Source organism: Canis lupus, chromosome 27, assembly GCF_048164855.1.
Source record: "Canis lupus baileyi chromosome 27, mCanLup2.hap1, whole genome shotgun sequence".
Classification (NCBI taxonomy): domain Eukaryota; kingdom Metazoa; phylum Chordata; class Mammalia; order Carnivora; family Canidae; genus Canis; species Canis lupus.
Window position 1 is genome coordinate 16,180,755 of NC_132864.1, and position 18,533 is coordinate 16,199,287.

The window sequence follows — 18,533 nt, forward strand, 5'->3', positions numbered from 1 at the left end:
TACCAAAACCAAACGACGACAGACAGAATGGGAGAAGATACTTGTAAATGCCTTATCAGATAAAAGACTAGTCTCTAAAATCTACAAAGAACTTATCAAACTCACACCTGAATAACAAATAATCCAATCAAAACAGGCAGAAGAAATGAACAAACATTTCTCCAAAGAACACATACAAATGGCCAACAGATACATGAAAAAAGGCTTAATATCATTTGGCATCAAGGAAATACAAATCAAAACCACAATGAGATACCACCTCACACTGGTCAGCATGGCTAAAATTAACAAGTCAGGAAATGACAGATATTGCCAAGGATGCAGAGAAAGGGGAACCCTCTTACACTGTTGGTGAGAATTCAAGCTGGTGCAGCCACTCTGGAAGACAGTACAGAGGTTCCTCAGAAAGTTGAAAACAGAGCTACCCTATGACCCAACAATTGCACTACTAGGTGTTTACCCCAAAGATACAAATGTAGTGATCCAAAGGGGCACCTGCACCCCAATGTTTATAGCAACAATGTCTACAATAGCCAAACTGTGGAAAGAGCCTAGATGTCCATCAACACAGATGAGTGAATAAAGATGATGTGGGTGTGTATATATACAATGTAATACTATTCAGCCAACAACAACAAAGAAATCTTGCAATTTGCAACAACATGGATGGAACTAGAGAGTATTATGCTAAGCAAAATAAGTCAATCAGAGAAACCCATTTATCATATGATCTCACTCATGTGGAATTTAAGAAACAGAGGATCATACAGGAAGAAAGGAAAAAATAAAACAAGACAATCAGAGAGGGAGACAAATCAAAACATTCTTCATCATAGGAAACAGAGTGGCTAGAGCGGTAGAAGGTCGGGGGAGGATGGGGTAAGTGGGTGATGGGCATTGAGGAGGGCAAGTGATGTAATGAAAATGGAGTGTTATAGAAGACTGATGGATCACTGACCTCTACCTCTAAAACTAATAATACACTATATGTTAATTAACATAATTTTAACATAATTAACATAAATTTAAATCAAATTTAAATTTTTTAAAAAAGAAAAAGTCAAAGTACAACATACAGGAAAATCTGGAAGAACATAAAATTATCACAAGTGGATTTTTTTTGTCTTTATATCTTTATGTTTCTGTATAAGAAATTTTCCACAATAAATATTTTCCATGTTTAAATAAGAAAAAAAAAACTTTAAGAAAACTTTAAAAATTACCGCCTAATTTTCCTCTGATAACATCCAAGGCTTCCTGGTACTTTCCCAAACGTTCCAGGATCATATAATAAAGTTCAACCTTACAGAAAAAACAAATAAATGGAATAATTGAAACTTGTCAATAATAATAGTCATTTGCCTGTTTTTAAAAAAGTTATCTAGGGGCATCTGGGTGGCTCAGTCAGTTAAGTGTCCAACTCTTGCTATCAGCTCAGATCTTTTTTTTCTTTTTAAGATCTTAGGTATTTATTCATGAGAGACACAGAAAGAGGCAGAGATATAGGAAGAGGGAGAAGCAGGCTCCCTGCAGACAGCCTGATGTACAACTAGATCCCTGAACCCCCAGATCACGTCCTGAGCCAAAGGCAGATGCTCAACCACTAAGCCACCCAGGTGCCCCAGCTCACAACTTGATATTAGGGTCATGAATTCAAGCCCTGAGTTGGACTCCATGCTGAGTGGAGACTACCTTAAAATTTTTAATTTATTTTAACTTAATTTAAAAAGTATCTAATGGAAATGAGATGCAATCAGCAGTAAGAATGTTCATTATACCTCAGCTGAGTTGTTCCAAAGCTTTGTATCTATACAAAAGGCAAGAGAGTGAGGACCCAGCTAACTGGAATAAGACAGAAGTTTATAATACTGTAGCATAATATTGTAGCAATATCAAACTCATGTGATACAAAAGTAGGGCTTTTATAGGACTTCCATTACTCACTTCAGCTTCAGCTTCTATCTTGTCCTCCTTCACCATTTTTTCTACCATTCTTTCAGCAAGGGGAAGAAACATCGTTTTTGAGAGGTTTTCATCCTGTGCCGATATAGACTATAGGAGAAAAAATAAACGTTTCACTCTAATTTCTCTTCTGTTCGCACTATTTATATTATTACCAGGCAGACTATTAATGTGATCCCAGCACAGAATTCCAGTCTACTTCCTATGTCAAATATCAGACCTAATTTGAACTTGCCAAGAAGATACGTTACAGAGTGGTCTGCTTTAGAAGAGATTTGTTAAAGATTCATTAGCCCATATTATTTTTGACAAACTGGATTTTTGACAAACTGGATTTCAATAATATGACCTAACTTTTAAATAGGTTATTCAGACATTTTTCTAGAAAGTTAAGAGGGGGGTATGCCTATACTGCTTATTATATGTAAAGGGTATCATCAGGTGTTTGAAGAGAAAAGTCTTTCAGATGTCTTTTTTGAGATGTTCACATATTAGAGGTAAAACATCAATAACTTCTATTAATATAGTTTAGTATTAGCGAATTTCAATAACTAAGATTATCTTAGATTGATAATTAAAATCAGTGCATATTAATAATTTTAACATTGCCTAAGATTCTGCTCAGAGCTCAGTAGCTCAAGCTACTATGCTTGTTTCACAGATAAACTAAGAGATTCCCCAACAACCCACTAAGATGTGCTGAAACCAGTATATGAATGCAGATCTGTCTGAACCCTAAGCTTCTCTGTCCTTAACTGCTACATTTTAACTCTTTCTTCCCCATCTTCTCTTACACACTATCTCCTTTTGGTCCTTATAGTAGCTCTGAGAAATAAGTATCTCAATTCTGCAAAAGAGCAAACTGAGGTTCAAAAACCAGAATTGATAAAACAAGGCCATCCAGTTCAGTACTGTGTTCACTAATAAATAATACTGTCTTAAAGACAAACTTCAAGTCAAAATATCAAATATTTTGAGGCTCATACTTGATCAAATAACTCAGTAGTGGATTTAAGATTCAAGGGAAATACATTCTGTGCTACACAGATAAACCAAAATACCAAGTCATAAGGAATAAATACCAAAACTCCCCAACTCAAAAAGTCAACTGGCAATATGTATACTCCCTTTGATACATGCTGCAAAATATTACACAATGTGTTCAAAAGACAAGGGCAATAACTATATACAAAAATAAGAACAAATTTCAAACCCATTCTGAATGCCATACTCACTTGCATAATTAAGCTCATCACAGACCAAAAGTAGTAAGGGTTTTTGGGGACAATCTTATATAGAGCCATGCCAGCCTGAAAGATAGAGAGCCATAAATACTTAATTTAGAAAACATCATACAGAGGGCAATTAATAATCTAGATATGTGGCAAGAAGTTTTCTAGGAGAACAGCAACACGTCTACACATCCCAGTTACTATAAGTGCCTAATAACTTGATGGATATTCTCTAGCAGATAGCAATATAGGTAATCACAAAGGTGAATTTTACATCAGGAATATTTCACCTTTTGAATCAGACTTCTTCAAATTAAAGCACAGTATTTTTGAAAAATATAGCAACCCAATATGGTTCTGACAGACTATCAACAAACAAAAAATGTGGCTCATGAATGTATACCAATAAATTTTACTAAAAGACACTGCATTAACCAGTTATAGTAAAACAAAAAAAATTCAGATAGTATATTTAAACGTAAAATTAGAAAAGTTTACTCTGACATTACTCAAAAAATAATTAATTCTTATTTTAGGAAAATAATCAGGTTCTTTCAAGATATCATTAACTAGAACTGAACCCTTTCTTTCTGAAATGTATAATATGAAATACTTAAAAGCAGAGACATGGCAAGAAGAAAAAGTAGATCTATTCATGCATAACTGAGAACCTGTAATTAGCCAACTAGTAATTGAACAAATTATTTGTAAGAAAATTATTTTGTAAGAACTCAACTAATTGTCACAGTTACTATTTTAGTTTTTATTTTATGTTTATTAATCTTTTGCCTATTTTTAACCCACTTGAAAAATTACACAGAGCCTCTATTAAGTGGAATAGACCTTTCTATTCCTGCTGATGATACAAAGATTGAGTCCTAGTTCCAAATGCACTTAAAAGCTAGGGAAAGAGATAAGACAAATATTCAAACAACTAAATTATACTTGGCAAAAAAATAAATGTCCTATACAAAAACACGATGCTTTTTTGTTTCCAAAAAAAGTGAAGATTAAGTTTATTCATTCCTTTCTTTTTCTTTAAGGGAAAGTAGAGATAGGGAACTTTATCAATAAATAAAGCCTTCTTCAAAGTAACAGTCTTTCCAGGTGAACCTTGAAGGTGAAAGAGATTGTCTACAGGCAAAGATGGGGCTAAGGAATACATATACACAAATACAAACATCTGAAATGAGTGGCTAAGTGAGTGAATCAATTCTAGGTAGAAGCAAAATAAACTGAACAAAAATATTAAAGAAAAAGAGACATGCTGACAAGAACAAATAAGACAGGGATCCCTGGGTGGCTCAATGGTTTAGCGTCTGCCTTCAGCCCAGGCTGTGATCCTGGAGTCCTGGGATCGAGTCCCACATCAGGCTCCCTGCATGGAGCCTGCTTCTCCCTCTGCCTGTGTCTCTGCCTCCCTCTCTCTCTCTCTCTCCGTGTGTCTCTCATGTAAATAAATAAAATCTTAAAACAAAACAAAAAAAAGAACAAATAAGACATTTGGCTAAAAATAAGGATAAGGATTAAGAGGACTGGCAGGGGAAAAGGGCTGAAAGGTAACCGAGATACTCTTGTGAAGCACTCAAAAACGAGTCTGTTATACAGAGTAAGGGAGAGATATATACCCATCTACACTCTTCTAGGAAGAATATTTTAGCTGTACTATAAAGAAAGAAAACAGGACGACACTTGGGTGGCTCAGTGGTTGAGCATCTGCCTTTGGTTCAGGTCATGATCTCAGGGTCCTGGGATCAAGTCCTGCATTGGGCTCCCCACAAGGAGCCTGCTTCTCCCTCTGCCTCTCTCTGTGTGACTCTCGTGAATAAGTAAATTTAAAAATCTTAAAAAAAAAAAATCTGTGGTAAGAACCTGGGTGGCTCAGTCAGTTAAGCATCTGCTTTTGGCTCAGGTCACAGTCTTAGAGTCCCCAGATCGAGCCCTACATCGGCTCCCTGCTCAGCAGGGAGTTCGCTTCTCCCTCTTCCCTTGCTCATGTTCTCTCTTGCTCATTCTCAAAATAAATAAATAATCTTTATACATACACACACACAGTGGAATAATAAAATTAACACTTAAAAAAAAAAGAAATTAAGAGAAAGAAAAGTATCCACAAGCCTATATCCTGGTAACATTTTGGTACATACCCTTAGAAATAGATCCTTTATGTACTGGTAGAAAAAGACAAAGACACATAGGACTAATTGACAGGATGGGGTGTTGCATTTTACTCTACCATATATAAGAATCATAATTCCTTTAACTATATCTGTATTTTTTTTTTTACTATATCTGTATTAATGGACATTTAATATACTTTATTTAAAATGTATTTCTAGATGTAAAAATATTAAAGATTTGCATATACACGTTAGTGTTGCCAATTAGAAATATATATCCATTTCACACTAAAAGAAAAATTATAATCTCTGAATATTTTTCCTGAGAATATATTCCAATAGTAAGTAAAACTTCTTCAAAGAATTGTATTTGGGCAAAAAAAATTCTTCCAACTTAAAAACTTGCATAAGCAAATATAAGGACTAATTTTAAGGAGAAAGGATTTATATTAATATAGTATTTTCCAACATCCCTAATTTATCTATTGTTATAATCTGATATTTCAAGTAAAGAATAAAACAAAATAAAAACCCAAGTAAGAAAGCTTTGCTTTTAGAAGAAATTATACCTACACACAAAGCTATTTTAATTTTTTTTTTTTTTTTTTTTTTTTATGATAGTTACAGAGAGAGAGAGAGAGAGGCAGAGACACAGACAGAGGGAGAAGCAGGCTCCATGCACCGGGAGCCCGATGTGGGATTCGATCCCGGGTCTCCAGGATCGCGCCCTGGGCCAAAGGCAGGCGCCAAACCGCTGCACCACCCAGGGATCCCCACACAAAGCTATTTTTTAAAAAAATACTAGTGTGACATCATAACCCTTTATGGGCTTACCAGTTTCATCTCTCTGGGATGTTGACTTTACCCACCCACTAGTCCAAATGTGTCCAAATGAGGCTCCTTCACATGAATACAGGGAATATCTAAAATGTGCTAAATGGCAAATAAGCTGCCTCTGGAGGAAAAGACAAATATCCAAACAGTGGGGAGTTTTCCCAGATGGATTTAAATCTCAGCAGGCTACAAAGAGTTAAATTTAAAAATTAAGATATAAACTTTAAAATTAATATTTCTATAGTCTATTCATTTTTTATTCTGGGATTTCTGCGAATATAACAGCAATCTTAGGCATTGGGACAATTTGAAGCCAACTTACCAGAACCAAATAAAACATACCATCAGGCCACAAAAGAACAATCAGATTTCCCCAAATAAAACTCTTAAAGAACTTGAATAATAGTTCATCTTTAAAACACACACAGAGGGGCAGCCTGGGTGGCTCAACGGTTTGGCGCCGCCTTCGGCCCAGGGTGTGATCCTAGAGACCCGGGATCAAGTCCCACGTCCAACTAGCTGCATGGAGCCTGCTTCTCCCTCTGCCTGTGTCTCTGCCTCTCTGTTCCTCATGAATAAATAAATAAAATCTTTTAAACACAGACACACACACACACACACACACACACACACACACACAGAGTATCTTCCTAATCTCCACATATAAATACATAGATTCAGTTCTACACATATATGCAAACACACACATGCACACACACACATTCCTAAAATTAAGTCACATTTAAAGAGGCTTTTACATCTAATAACAAATCCCACAGCCCAGGAAGTTTGGAATCAAGTTACCTGTTGCATTTTCTTGTATTCGCCTACTCTGGCATAAGCCATGAAGAGGTGAGAATGATATTCCTCACTATTGGGAACTTTCTTCACAGCTGCTTCATAAAGTTTTGTAACTAACTCCGCTAGGATAAAGAGAAACAGGATATTCTTTAATTATTAAAATATATCTTAAATCTTTACAGCATTTAATTTTTTTCCCCTTTGAAGTAAATAGATGTCTCCTATCACTAAGAAAGAAGAAAGTATCTGTTTTGCCTCACCTGAGCATTAATGTTCTCTATGCTGCGTGTTACTCGATCAAGCATGGAACAGCTCAGGCCTCCTCAACACATTTACAATACATAAATAAGACCCTACAGATCTAGCCCCTGTCTCCTTAATTATTTCCCCCAGCCCTTTGTGTTCTAGCACATCTATCTGTAGTTCCACTAGACTCCCTATGCTATATCATACCTAACCATGCCTTTACTCTGTTCCCTCTGCCTGGATTCTCCTTTCCTCTCTTTTCTACTCAGTGAACATCATTCAAGACCAAGACCCAGTTCAAATGCAATCCTCTCTGCAAGGAACTGTGCAAGTTCAAATGTAATCCTTCCCTGAACACCCAGTTTGATCACTCCTCCACCCAGTTTGATCACTGCTTCCCTCTGCCATCTTTATATCTTTTAAATAAATCTCTTATATAACATTTATTAACACAAAATGCAGTATATAGTCTATTGATGAATCTCCCCTTACATTTTTTTAATTGAGCTCTATGCTCAACATAAGGCTTAATCCCACGACCCTGAGATCAACAGTTGCATGTTCTACCAACTGAGCCAGCCAGGTGCCTCTGAATTTCCCCTTATAGACTGTAACATAAGAACAGAGAGAGCTTCTTTCATCTTCAAGTGGGGTACAATACTTGTCACAGAGAAACATTCAATATTTGTGAGACAGATAAATGATTTTTAAAAAAACACTGGGGGAGAATTCATATCCCTAAATCAATACATATAATATCCCAACTCTTAAATTCTTTCATAAAAATGAAAAACAGAAATGATAACATTTTCTGTCCATAAGGTTGGCGAAAACTTTATTTTTTCCAGCTTTATCTAGGAATAACTGACAATTAAGAACTGCATTATTGGGCAGCCCAGGTGGCTCAGTGGTTTAGCGCCATCTTCAGTCCATTCATCAGGCTTCCTGCATGAAGCCTGCTTCTCCCTCTTTCTGCCTGTGTCTCTGCCTCTCTCTCTCTGTGTGTCTCTCATGAATAAATAAATAAAATCTTTAAAAAAAAAAAAAAAAAAGAACCGCATTATTTAAAGTGCGTGACTTTAGGGTACCCCGGGTGTCCCAGCTGTTTAGAGCCACCTTCGGCCCAGGGCATGACCCTGGAGGCCCAGGATCAAGTCCCGCGTCGGGCTCCCTGCGTGGAGCCTGCTTCTCCCTCCACCTGTGTCTCTGCCTCTCTCTGTGTGTCTCTCATAAATAAATAAATAAAATATTTTTTAAAAATAAAAATAAAAAGTATATGCCTTTAAGCACTTTGATGCCTAGGTGGCTCAGCGGTTGAGCGTCTGCCTATGGCTCAGGGCATGATCCCAGGGTCCCGGAATTGAGTCCCACAATGGGCTTCCTGCATGGAGCCTGCTTCTCCCTCTGCCTGTCTCTCTCATGAATAAATAAATAAAACCTTTAAAAAGAAAAAAAGAGAGAGAGAGAAAGAGCTGAGTGAAGTAAGTCAGTCGGAGAAGGACAAACATTATATGTTCTCATTCATTTGGGGAATATAAATAATAGTGAAAGGGAAAATAAGGGAAGGGAGAAGAAATGTGTGGGAAATATCAGAAAGGGAGACAGAACGTAAAGACTGCTAACTCTGGGAAACGAACTAGGGGTGGTAGAAGGGGAGGAGGGCGGGGGGTGGGAGTGAATGGGTGACGGGCACTGGGTGTTATTCTGTATGTTAGTAAATTGAACACCAATAAAAAAAAAATAAATAAATAAATAAATAAAAAAAAAAAAAGCAAGTTTAAAAAAAAAAAAAAAGAGAGAAAGAGAGGGAGAAAGAGGAGAGGGAGAGGGAGAGGGAGAGGGAGAAAGAAAGAGAGAGAGAGAGAGAGAGAGAGAGAGAGAGAGAGAGAAAGAAAGAAAGAAAGAAAGAAAGAAAGAAAGAAAGAAAGAAAGAAAGAAAGAAATAATGTGATGGTTTGAGGGCAAAACTTTTTTAAGATTTTATTTATCTATGTGACAAACAAAGAGAGAGCACAAGCAGGCAGAGCAGCAAACAGAGGGAGAGGGAGAAGGCTCCTCCTTGAGCAGAGAACTTGATGCAGGGCTCAATCCCAGGACCTCAGGATCACAACCCAACGAAAAGGCATACTCTTAACCAACTGAGCCACCTACGTGCCCTAAAGGCAAAACTTTTATTTTTATTTTTTTTAAAGATTTGTTTTATTCATGAGATGGGGGGGGCGGGGCAGAGACACAGGCAGAGGGAGAAGCAGGCTCCATGCAGGGAGCCGGACGTGGGACTTGATCCCGGGTCTCCAGGATCACTCCCTGGGCCAAAGGCAGTGCTAAACCAGTGAGCCACCAGGGCTGCCAAGGGCAAACCTTTTAAAGTAAGTTCAAAGTTGAACAAAATTAATAAAGTACTACTTAGAAAAACGAATGTGATAGATTTAATAGCAAGATAATAAAATATATTCAGGAAAGCAAGTACCCCTTGGAATGTAAAAGGGGAAGTAAGATTAAAGAGGAACACAAAGGAAGCTTAGTATTGATGTGTTTCTTAAGTTGGTGGGTAGATTTATTACTCCACATCAAGTATTTTATTTTTTTTATTTTTTTTCACATCAAGTATTTTAGTGTGTTACATAAAATATATCTTCTATAATATGGAAAATGGAAGACATATATTATCCCATAATAAAAGACTTGAAAAATTAACAATGAAAACCTTTATTTACAGGTGAAGTGGTAAACTAACTAGAATATGAGTTTTAGCAATCTTGGGGTGGAGTCTTTTGGGTTTCCTACGTACAGTATCATGTTATCTGCAAAGAGGGAGAATTTGACTTACTCTTTGCCAATATGAATGCCTTATTTTTTTGTTGTCTGATTGCTGAGGCTAGGACTTCTAGTACTATGTTGAATAGCAGTGGTGAGAGGGGACATCCCTGTTGTGTTCCTGATCTAAGGAGAAAGGCTCTCAGTATTTCCCCATTGAGAATGTTATTTGCTGTGGGCTTTTCGTAGATGGCTTTTAAGATATTGAGGAATATTCCTCTATCCTTACATTCTGAAGAGTTTTGATCAGGAATGGATGCTGTATTTTGTCAAATGCTTTCCCTCCATCTATTGAGAGGATCATATGGTTGTTTTTTCTCTTGTTGATGTGATTTATCATGTTGATGATTTTACCAGTGTTGAACCAATCTTGCATCCCAGGGATAAATCCCACTTGGTCATGGTGAATAATCTTCTTAATGTACTGTTAGATCCTATTGGCTAGTATCTTGTTGAGTATTTTTACATCTGTATTCATCAGGGATACTGGTCAATAATTCTTTTTGGTGGGGTCTTTGTCTGGTTTTGGAATTAAGGTGATGCTGGCCTCATAAAGTGAGTTTGGAAGTATTCTGTCCCTTTCTATCCTTTGGAAAGGCTTTAGTAGAATAGATATTATTTCTTCTTTAGATGTTTGATAGAATTCCCCTGGGAAACCATCTGGCCCTATACTTATGTGTCTTGGGAGGCTTTTGATGACTGCTTCAATTTCCTCCCTGGTTATTGGCCTGTTCAGGTTTTCTATTTCTTCCTGTTCCAGTTTTGGTAATTTGTGGTTTCCCAGAAATGCATCCATTCCTTCTAGATTGCCTAATTTATTGGCATATAGCTGCTAATAATACATTTTTAAAATCGTTTGTATTTCCTTAGTATTGGTTGTGATCTCTCCTCTTTCATGATTTTATCAACTTGAGTCTTTTCTCTTTTTTTAATAAGGCTGGCTAATGGTTTATCTTATTAATTCTTTCAAAGAATAAACTCCTGGTTTTGTTAATCTGTTCTATAGTTCTCCTGGTCTCTATTTTATTGAGTTCTACTGGAATCTTTATTATCTCTCTTTTTCTGCGTGGTGTAGGTTTTATTTGCTGTTCTTTCTCTAATTCCTTTGGGTGCGAGATTAGATGGAGTTTTTTCCAATTTTTTGAGGGATCCTTGTATTGCAATGTATTTCCCTCTTAGGACTGTTTTTGCTGTATCCCAAAGATTTTGAACAGTTGTATCTTCATTTTCATTAGTTTCCATGAATCTTTTTAATTCTTCTCTAATTTCCTGGTTGACCCATTCATCTTTTAGTAGGATGCTCTTTAACCTCCACGTGTTTGAGTTTCTTCCAAATTTCTTCTTGTGATTGAGTTCTAGTTTCAAAGCACTGTGGTCTGAAAATATGCAGGGTACAATCCCAATCTTTTGGTATCAGAGACCTGATTTGTGACCCAGTATGTGGTCTATTCTGGAGAAAGTTCCATGTGCACTTGAGAAGAATGTGTATTCAGTTGCATTCAGATGCAAAGTTCTATATATATCTGTGAAATCCATTTGGTCCAGTGTATACTTTAAAAAGTCCTTGTTTCTTTTTTTTTCTAATTATTTTTTTAAGATTTTATTTCTTTATTCATGAGAGACACAGAGAGAGGGGCAGAAACATAGGCAGAGGGAGAAGCAGGCTCCTCACAGGGAGCCCGATGGGGACTCGATCCCAGGATCCCAGGACCATGATCTGACCCAAAGGCAGATGCCCAACCACTGAGCCACCCAGGTGCCCCCCCACCAAAAAAGTCCTGTTTTTCGTGATGTTCTGCTTAGAATATCTGTCATTTGCAGAAAGTGCCATGTTAAAGTCTCCTACTATTAGTGTATTAATATCTAAGAAAGTCTTTACTTTGGTTATTAATTGATATACTTGGCAGCTCCCACATTAAGGGCATAAATCAATGCCCAGAAGTAAGTGGCATTTCTATAGACTAACAATGAGACTAAAGAAAGAGAAATTAAGGAGTCAATCCCATTTACAATTGCACCCAAAAGCATAAGATACCTAGGAATAAACCTAACCAAAGAGGTAAAGGATCTATACCCTAAAAACTACAGAACACTTCTGAAAGAAATTGAAGAAGACACAAAGAGATGGAAAAATCTTCCATGCTCAGGGATTGGAAAAATTAATATTTTAAAAATGTCTATGCTACCCAGGGCAATTTACACGTTCAATGCAACTCCTATCAAAATACCATGGACTTGGGGCAGCCCAGGTGGCTCAGGGGTTTAGCGCCACCTTCAGCCCAGGGTGTGATCCTGGAGACCTGGGATCGAGTCCCACGTCACGCTCCCTGCATGGAGCCTGCTTCTCCCTCTGCCTGTGTCTCTGCCTCTCTCTCTGTGTGTGTATTCTCATGAATAAATAAAATCTTAAAAAATAAAAAAATACCATGGACTTTCTTCAGAGAGTTGTAACAAATAAGATTTGTGTGGAATCAGAAAAGACCCCAAGTAGCCAGGGGAATATTGAAAAAGAAAACCAATGCCAGGGCATCACAATGCTGGATTTCAAGTTATACTACAAGCTGTGATCATCAAGACAGTGTGGTACTGGCATAAAAACAGACACACAGATCAATGGAACAGAATAGAGAACCCAGAAATGGGCACTCAACTCTGTGGTCAACTAATATTTGACAAAGCAGGAAAGACTATCCACTGGAGAAAGGAAGTCTCTTCAATAAATGATGCTGGGAAAATTGGATAGCCATATGCAGAAGAATGAAATTAGACCATTTTCTCATACCATACACAAAGATAAACTCAAAATGGATGAAAGATCTAAATGTGACAAGAATCCATCAAAATTCTAGAGGAAAACACAGGCAACAACCTTTTTGAACTTGCCCACAGCAACTTCTTGCAAGATACATCTATGAAGGCAAGAGAAACAAAAGCAAAAATGAATTATTGGGACTTCCTCAAGATAAAAAGCTTCTGCACAGCAAAAGAAACAGTCAACAAAACTAAAAGACAACCTAGAGAATGGGAGAAGATATTTACAAATCACATAGTCGATAAAGGGCTAGTATCCAAGTTCTATAAAGAACTTATTAAACTCAACAGCAAAGAAACAATCTAATCATGAAATGGGCAAAAGACATGAACAGAAATTTCACCCAAGACAACATACACATGGCAAACAAGCACATGAGAAAATGTTCCACATCACTTGCCATCAGGGAAATACAAACCAAAACCACAATGAGATACCACTTTCACACCAGTGAGAATGTTGAAAATTAACAAGACAAGAAACAACAAATGTTGGAGAGGATGCGGAGAAAGAGGAACCCTCTTGCACTGTTGGTGGGAATGTGAACTGGTAAGGACACTCTGGAAAACTGTGGAGGTCCTCAAAGCGTTAAAAATAGGGATCCCTGGGTGGCTCAGAGGTTTGGCGCCTGCCTTCGGTCCAGGGCCTGATCCTGGAGACCTGGGATCGAGTCCCATGTCGGGCTCCCTGCATGGAGCCTGCTTCTCCCTCTGCCTGTGTCTCTGCCTCTTTCTCTGTCTCTCATGAATAAATAAAGAAAATATTAAAAAAAAAAAAAAAAAGAAGAAAAAAGAAAAGAAAAAAAGAGTTAAAAATAGAGCTACCCTCCGACCCCACAATTGCACTACTGGGGATTTACCCCAAAGATACAGATGCAGTGAAAAACCGAGACACCTGCACCCCAATGTTCATAGCAATGTCCACAATAGCCAAACTGTGGAAGGAACCTCAGTGTCCATCAAAAGGTGAATGGATAAGACGTGGTATATGTATGCAATGGAATATTACTCAGCCATTGAAAACGGCAAATACCCACCATTTGCTTCGACGTGGAGGAAACTGAAGGTTATTCTGACGAGTGAAATAAGTTAATCGGAAAAGGACAAACATTTATGGTCTCATTCATTCGGGGAATACAAAAAAATAGTGAAAGGGATTAAAGGGGAAAGGAGAGAAAATGAGTGGGAAAAATCAGAGAGGGTGACAGAACATAAGACTCCTAATTCTGGGAAACGAACAAGGGGTAGTAGAAGGGGAGGTGGCAGGGGGATGGGGTGACTGGGTGACGGACACTGAGGGTGGCACTTGACGGGATGAGCACTGGGTTACTATATGTTGGCAAATCGAACTTTGATAAAAAGAAAAAAAAAACAACAACAACCTAGAATATGCTTAGAAATAATGTGGTGGGGGAGGAGATACAGATAAAATTGGCCATGTGACAATGACTGCTGAAGGTGGGTAATGAGTTTAAGAGGATTTATTATGCTGTTCTGGTTTTATGTTGAAATTTTCCATACCAAATAATAAAAAAGGGTAATTCTTCCATATAGTAAATCAAAATGTCACAATTGACCTCAAGTTCTCATTCCAATTCAGGGATACTAATACATGTAAAATATTCTTTCTACCTACAGTCTTTGTAAGTCATAGTTAATGCACAAAATATTGCCTATTGCCATTCACTCTAATCATGAGTGATAAGTAAAATGAATAAGAGACAGGGCTCCTGGATGGCTCAGTTGGTTAAGCAAGTACCTTCGGTTCAGGTCATGATCTCAAGTCCTGGGATGGAGCCCCACAGCGGGCTCCCTGCTTAGCAGGGAGTCTGTTTCTCCCTCTCTCTCTGCCTCCCCCGATGCTGCTCATGCTCTCTCAAATAAATAAATAAAACAAAAAATTTTTTGTTAAATAAACAAATACAGAACTCAATTGGAAACAAACAGAAACTTGAGGCATCTGGATGGCTCAGTTGGCTAAGCGTCCAACTTCTGATTTTGGCTCAGGTCATGATCTCAGGGTCGTAAGATTGAGCTGAGTGTCAGGCTCCATGCCTGCTTAAGATTCTCTCCCCCTCTTCCTTTCCCCCCACTCACGTGCTTTCTCTCTCTCTAAAATAAATAAATAAATCTTTTTTAAAAAATTTAAAAAAGGAAAGAAAAGAAACAAAAACTTCAGCTCTGGTTTAAAAACATACAAAAAAAAAGAAAGAAAGAAAAAGAAAGAAGAAAGAAGAAAGAAGAAAAAGAAGAAGAAGAAGAAGAAGAAGAAGAAGAAGAAGAAGAAAAAGAAAAAGAAAAAGAAAAAGAAAAAGAAAAAGAAAAAGAAAAAGAAAAAGAAAAAGAAAAAGAAAAAGAAAAAGAAAAAGAAAAAAAGAAAAAGAAACATACGTCGATGCATCTCCCGGTAAAGAATAGTCAGTGCCTGTAGAGAGTTGTCATCTGTGGGTTCAAGGGCTGCCACCTCCTGTGCCAAGGTGAAGGCTTCTTCTTGCTTTCCAGTTCTCTGTAAACCAATTGCCTTTAAAACCTGAGACAAAGGAAAAACAATCACTTTTAAAAGGACAGAAACGAAAATATGAGCCAAATCTCCCTGCTCAGTGGGGAGCCTACTTCTTCCTGTCCCTCTCCCCTGTTCCTGTGCTCTGTCAAATAAATAAAATCTTAAAAAAAAAAAAAAAAAAGCGCCAAAGAAGGCCAACTTGAAAATAAAAGATAAGCTGTAAGGTATGTCTATGTTGCTAATCAAGTAAACCATATTTCACTAAAACTATCAGCAAATCAAGATTCTTTCCTATTTCAGTCTATTAAGAAGGCACAACAGGGGCACCTGGCTGACTCAGTCTTAACAGTATACAACTTTCAGTCTCAAGGTTGTGAGTTCAAACGCCATATTGGGCATGGAGCCTACTCAAAAGATGAATAAATAAAAGGCACAACAGTGCTTAAAAAAAAAAAGTCTATCAAAATAAAAAATTAAATTAGCTAAGTTATATCCAAAATATCCAGAGAAATAAACAGCCAGCTTTTAATTAAACATTATTTATGGCATTTAAGTAATCAGAAAAATAAATGGCTTAGAGAGGCACCTAGCTGGCTCAATCAGTCGAGCGTTCAATTCTCAATCTCAGGGTTGTGAGTTCAAGCCCCATGTTGAGTGTAGAGATTGCTTAAAAATAAAATCCTTAGGGGCACCTGGGTGGCTCAGTTGGTTAAGCATTCAACTCATGGTTTCAGCTCAGGTCACGATTTCATGGGTCCTGGGATTGAGTCCCAGGTAGGGCTCCATGCTCAGAGGGCAGTCTGCTTGAAGATTCTCTACATCCCTGCCCCCAACTCGTGCACTCACACATGTATGCACTCTCTCTCTCTAATAAATAAATCTAAAAAATAAAAATAAATAAAATGAAATCTTTTAAGGGGTGCCTGGGTGGCTCGGTAAAGCATCTGACTTTTGATCTGAGCTCAGGTCTTAATCTCAGGGTCATGAATTCAAGTTCTGCATTGGACTCCACACTAGGCATGGAGCCTACTTAAAAAACAAAACAATGGGATCCCTGGGTGGCTCAGCAGTTTAGTGCCTGCCTTCTGCCCAGGGCGTGGTCCTGGAGTCCCCAGGATAGAATCCCATGTAGGGCTCCCTGCATGGAGCCGGCTTCTCCCTCTGCCTGTGTCCCCGGGGCATGGTCCTGGAGTCCCCGAGATGGAGTCCCATGTCGGGCTCCCTGCATGGAGCTTGCTTCTCCCTCTGCCTGGGTCTCTGCCTCTCTGCTCCCCCATCTCCTCTCTCTTTCAAGAATGAATAAATAAAATCTTTAAAAAAAAAAAACAAAAAAATAAAAATAAAAATAAAAATAAAAATAAAAACAAAACAAAACCTGAAAAAAAAATTAACCCTGAAAAAATAGTCACTAAAGAGATTTAAAATCTTTTCTCAGGGATCCCTGGGTGGCTCAGCAGTTTAGCGCCGCCTTCAGCCCAGGGTGTGATCCTCAGGTCCCAGGATCGAGTCCCACATCGGGCTCCTGCATGGAGCCTGCTTCTCCCTCTGCCTGTGTCTCTGCCTCACTCTATGTCTCTTGTGAATAAATAAATAAAATCTATAAATAAATAAATAAGTAAATAAATAAATAAATATTTTCTCTTTCAAGATTACAATATATAACCCACCAAAAGTAACTCAAGAGCAAATGAACTTACCTTAGCACAATGAAGATCCTTATGTTTCTTCAACAATTTATCTGCTTGCTGAATTGCCATTTTATTATTACCATTATCAAGATAATCTATGAAAACAAATTATGATAGTTATTATATTCCTTCAACAAATATGAAAAATGCATAGGCTGGTATGAGGTTTTCTTTTTTTTCTTTTAAAGATGTTATTTGAGTGCTCTCTTCAGCAGTACATATACTAAGATTTTATTTATTTGAGATAGAACAAGTAGGGAGAGGGGTAGCAGGAGAGGGAGAAGCAGACTCCCTGCTGAGCACAGAACCTGATGCAATGCTCCATCTCAGGATTCTGAGATCGTGATCTGACCCAAAGTCAGATGCTAAAGCAACTGAGCCATCCAGGTACCCTGCTATGTTTCATAAGGCATTTTAATTCAGTATTAAAAACCTCACAGTGCCAATTTTAACTCTAAATGGCTAGGATAAAAAATATATATATATGGCTAGGATAGTCCAGAATACAATCATATATTCCTATAGTCATATCTCAGACCTGTTATAAAATTGTGTTAAAGCGGGACGCTTAGATGGCTCAGTAGTTGAGCGTCTGCCTTTGGCTCAGGGCGTGATCCCGGAGTCCTGGGATGGAATCCCACATCGGGCTCCCTACATGGAGCCTGCTTCTCCCTCTGCCTATGTCCCTGCTTCTCTCTGTGTTTCATGAGTCAACAAATAAAATCTTAAAAAAAAAAAAAAAAATGTGGGGAAAAAAAGGAATCAGGGTGCCTGGGTGGCTCAGTCAGTTAAGCTTCTGCTGTTGGGTCAGGTCGTGATGAGATAGAGCCCTGAGGGGAATCCCTGGGTGGCGCAGGGGTTTGGCGCCTGCCTTTGGCCCAGGGCGCGATCCTGGAGACCCAGAATCAAATCCCACATCGGGCTCCCAGTGCATGGAGCCTGCTTATGTCTCTGCCTCTCTCTCTCTCTCTCTCTCTCTCTGTGACTATCATAAACAAATTAAAAAAAAAAAAAATTAAAAAAAAAAAAAAAGAGATAGAGCCCTGAATCAAGCTCCCCACTCAGCAGGTAGTCTGCTTCTCCCTCTCCCTCTGCCTCCAAATCATGCCTGCTCTCTCTCAAACAAATCTTGAAAAAAAGAAAGGAATCAATTATTATCCAAAAGTCTAACAAAAGGAGAGATTCATTTCCAGATGAGAAGATCTAGAAGAAAATGAGAAGTATCATAAATAGGAAATGATGGTAGCTGCCAATTCTAAATATAGAAAGATGATTAAACAAGCCAGTCCACAACATGCTACTACTACCAGGTCCCTCTTTGCTCACCAAAGTCAGTGTAGGAGCAGATGAGGCATAGATAACCGAAAATAAATTATGGATCAAATGCTGGTGAGTACAGGGAGCAATAGCACCTCTCACTTGGTGCTGCTGGGAAGGTAAAATGGTACAGCAACCTTGGAAGAGTCTGGCAGTTTCCTCAAACACTAAACATACTCTACCATTTGGTCAGCAATTGAGC

The 18,533-nt window shown here is 38.0% G+C and overlaps 1 protein-coding gene across 1 annotated transcript in view; it reads right to left on the reverse strand.

Annotated features, from left to right (window-relative positions):
* Positions 1 to 18,533, reverse strand: part of NAA25 (N-alpha-acetyltransferase 25, NatB auxiliary subunit) — a 79,426-nt gene that overhangs the window by 48,659 nt on the left and 12,234 nt on the right. The window contains exons 2-7 of the mRNA XM_072802550.1: positions 17,024 to 17,109; positions 15,215 to 15,353; positions 6,953 to 7,071; positions 3,198 to 3,272; positions 1,945 to 2,052; positions 1,224 to 1,302 (exon numbers count right to left, since the gene is read on the reverse strand). Coding sequence (XP_072658651.1) covers positions 1,224 to 1,302; positions 1,945 to 2,052; positions 3,198 to 3,272; positions 6,953 to 7,071; positions 15,215 to 15,353; positions 17,024 to 17,109 — 606 coding nt within the window. The remainder of the gene's footprint in view (positions 1 to 1,223; positions 1,303 to 1,944; positions 2,053 to 3,197; positions 3,273 to 6,952; positions 7,072 to 15,214; positions 15,354 to 17,023; positions 17,110 to 18,533) is intronic.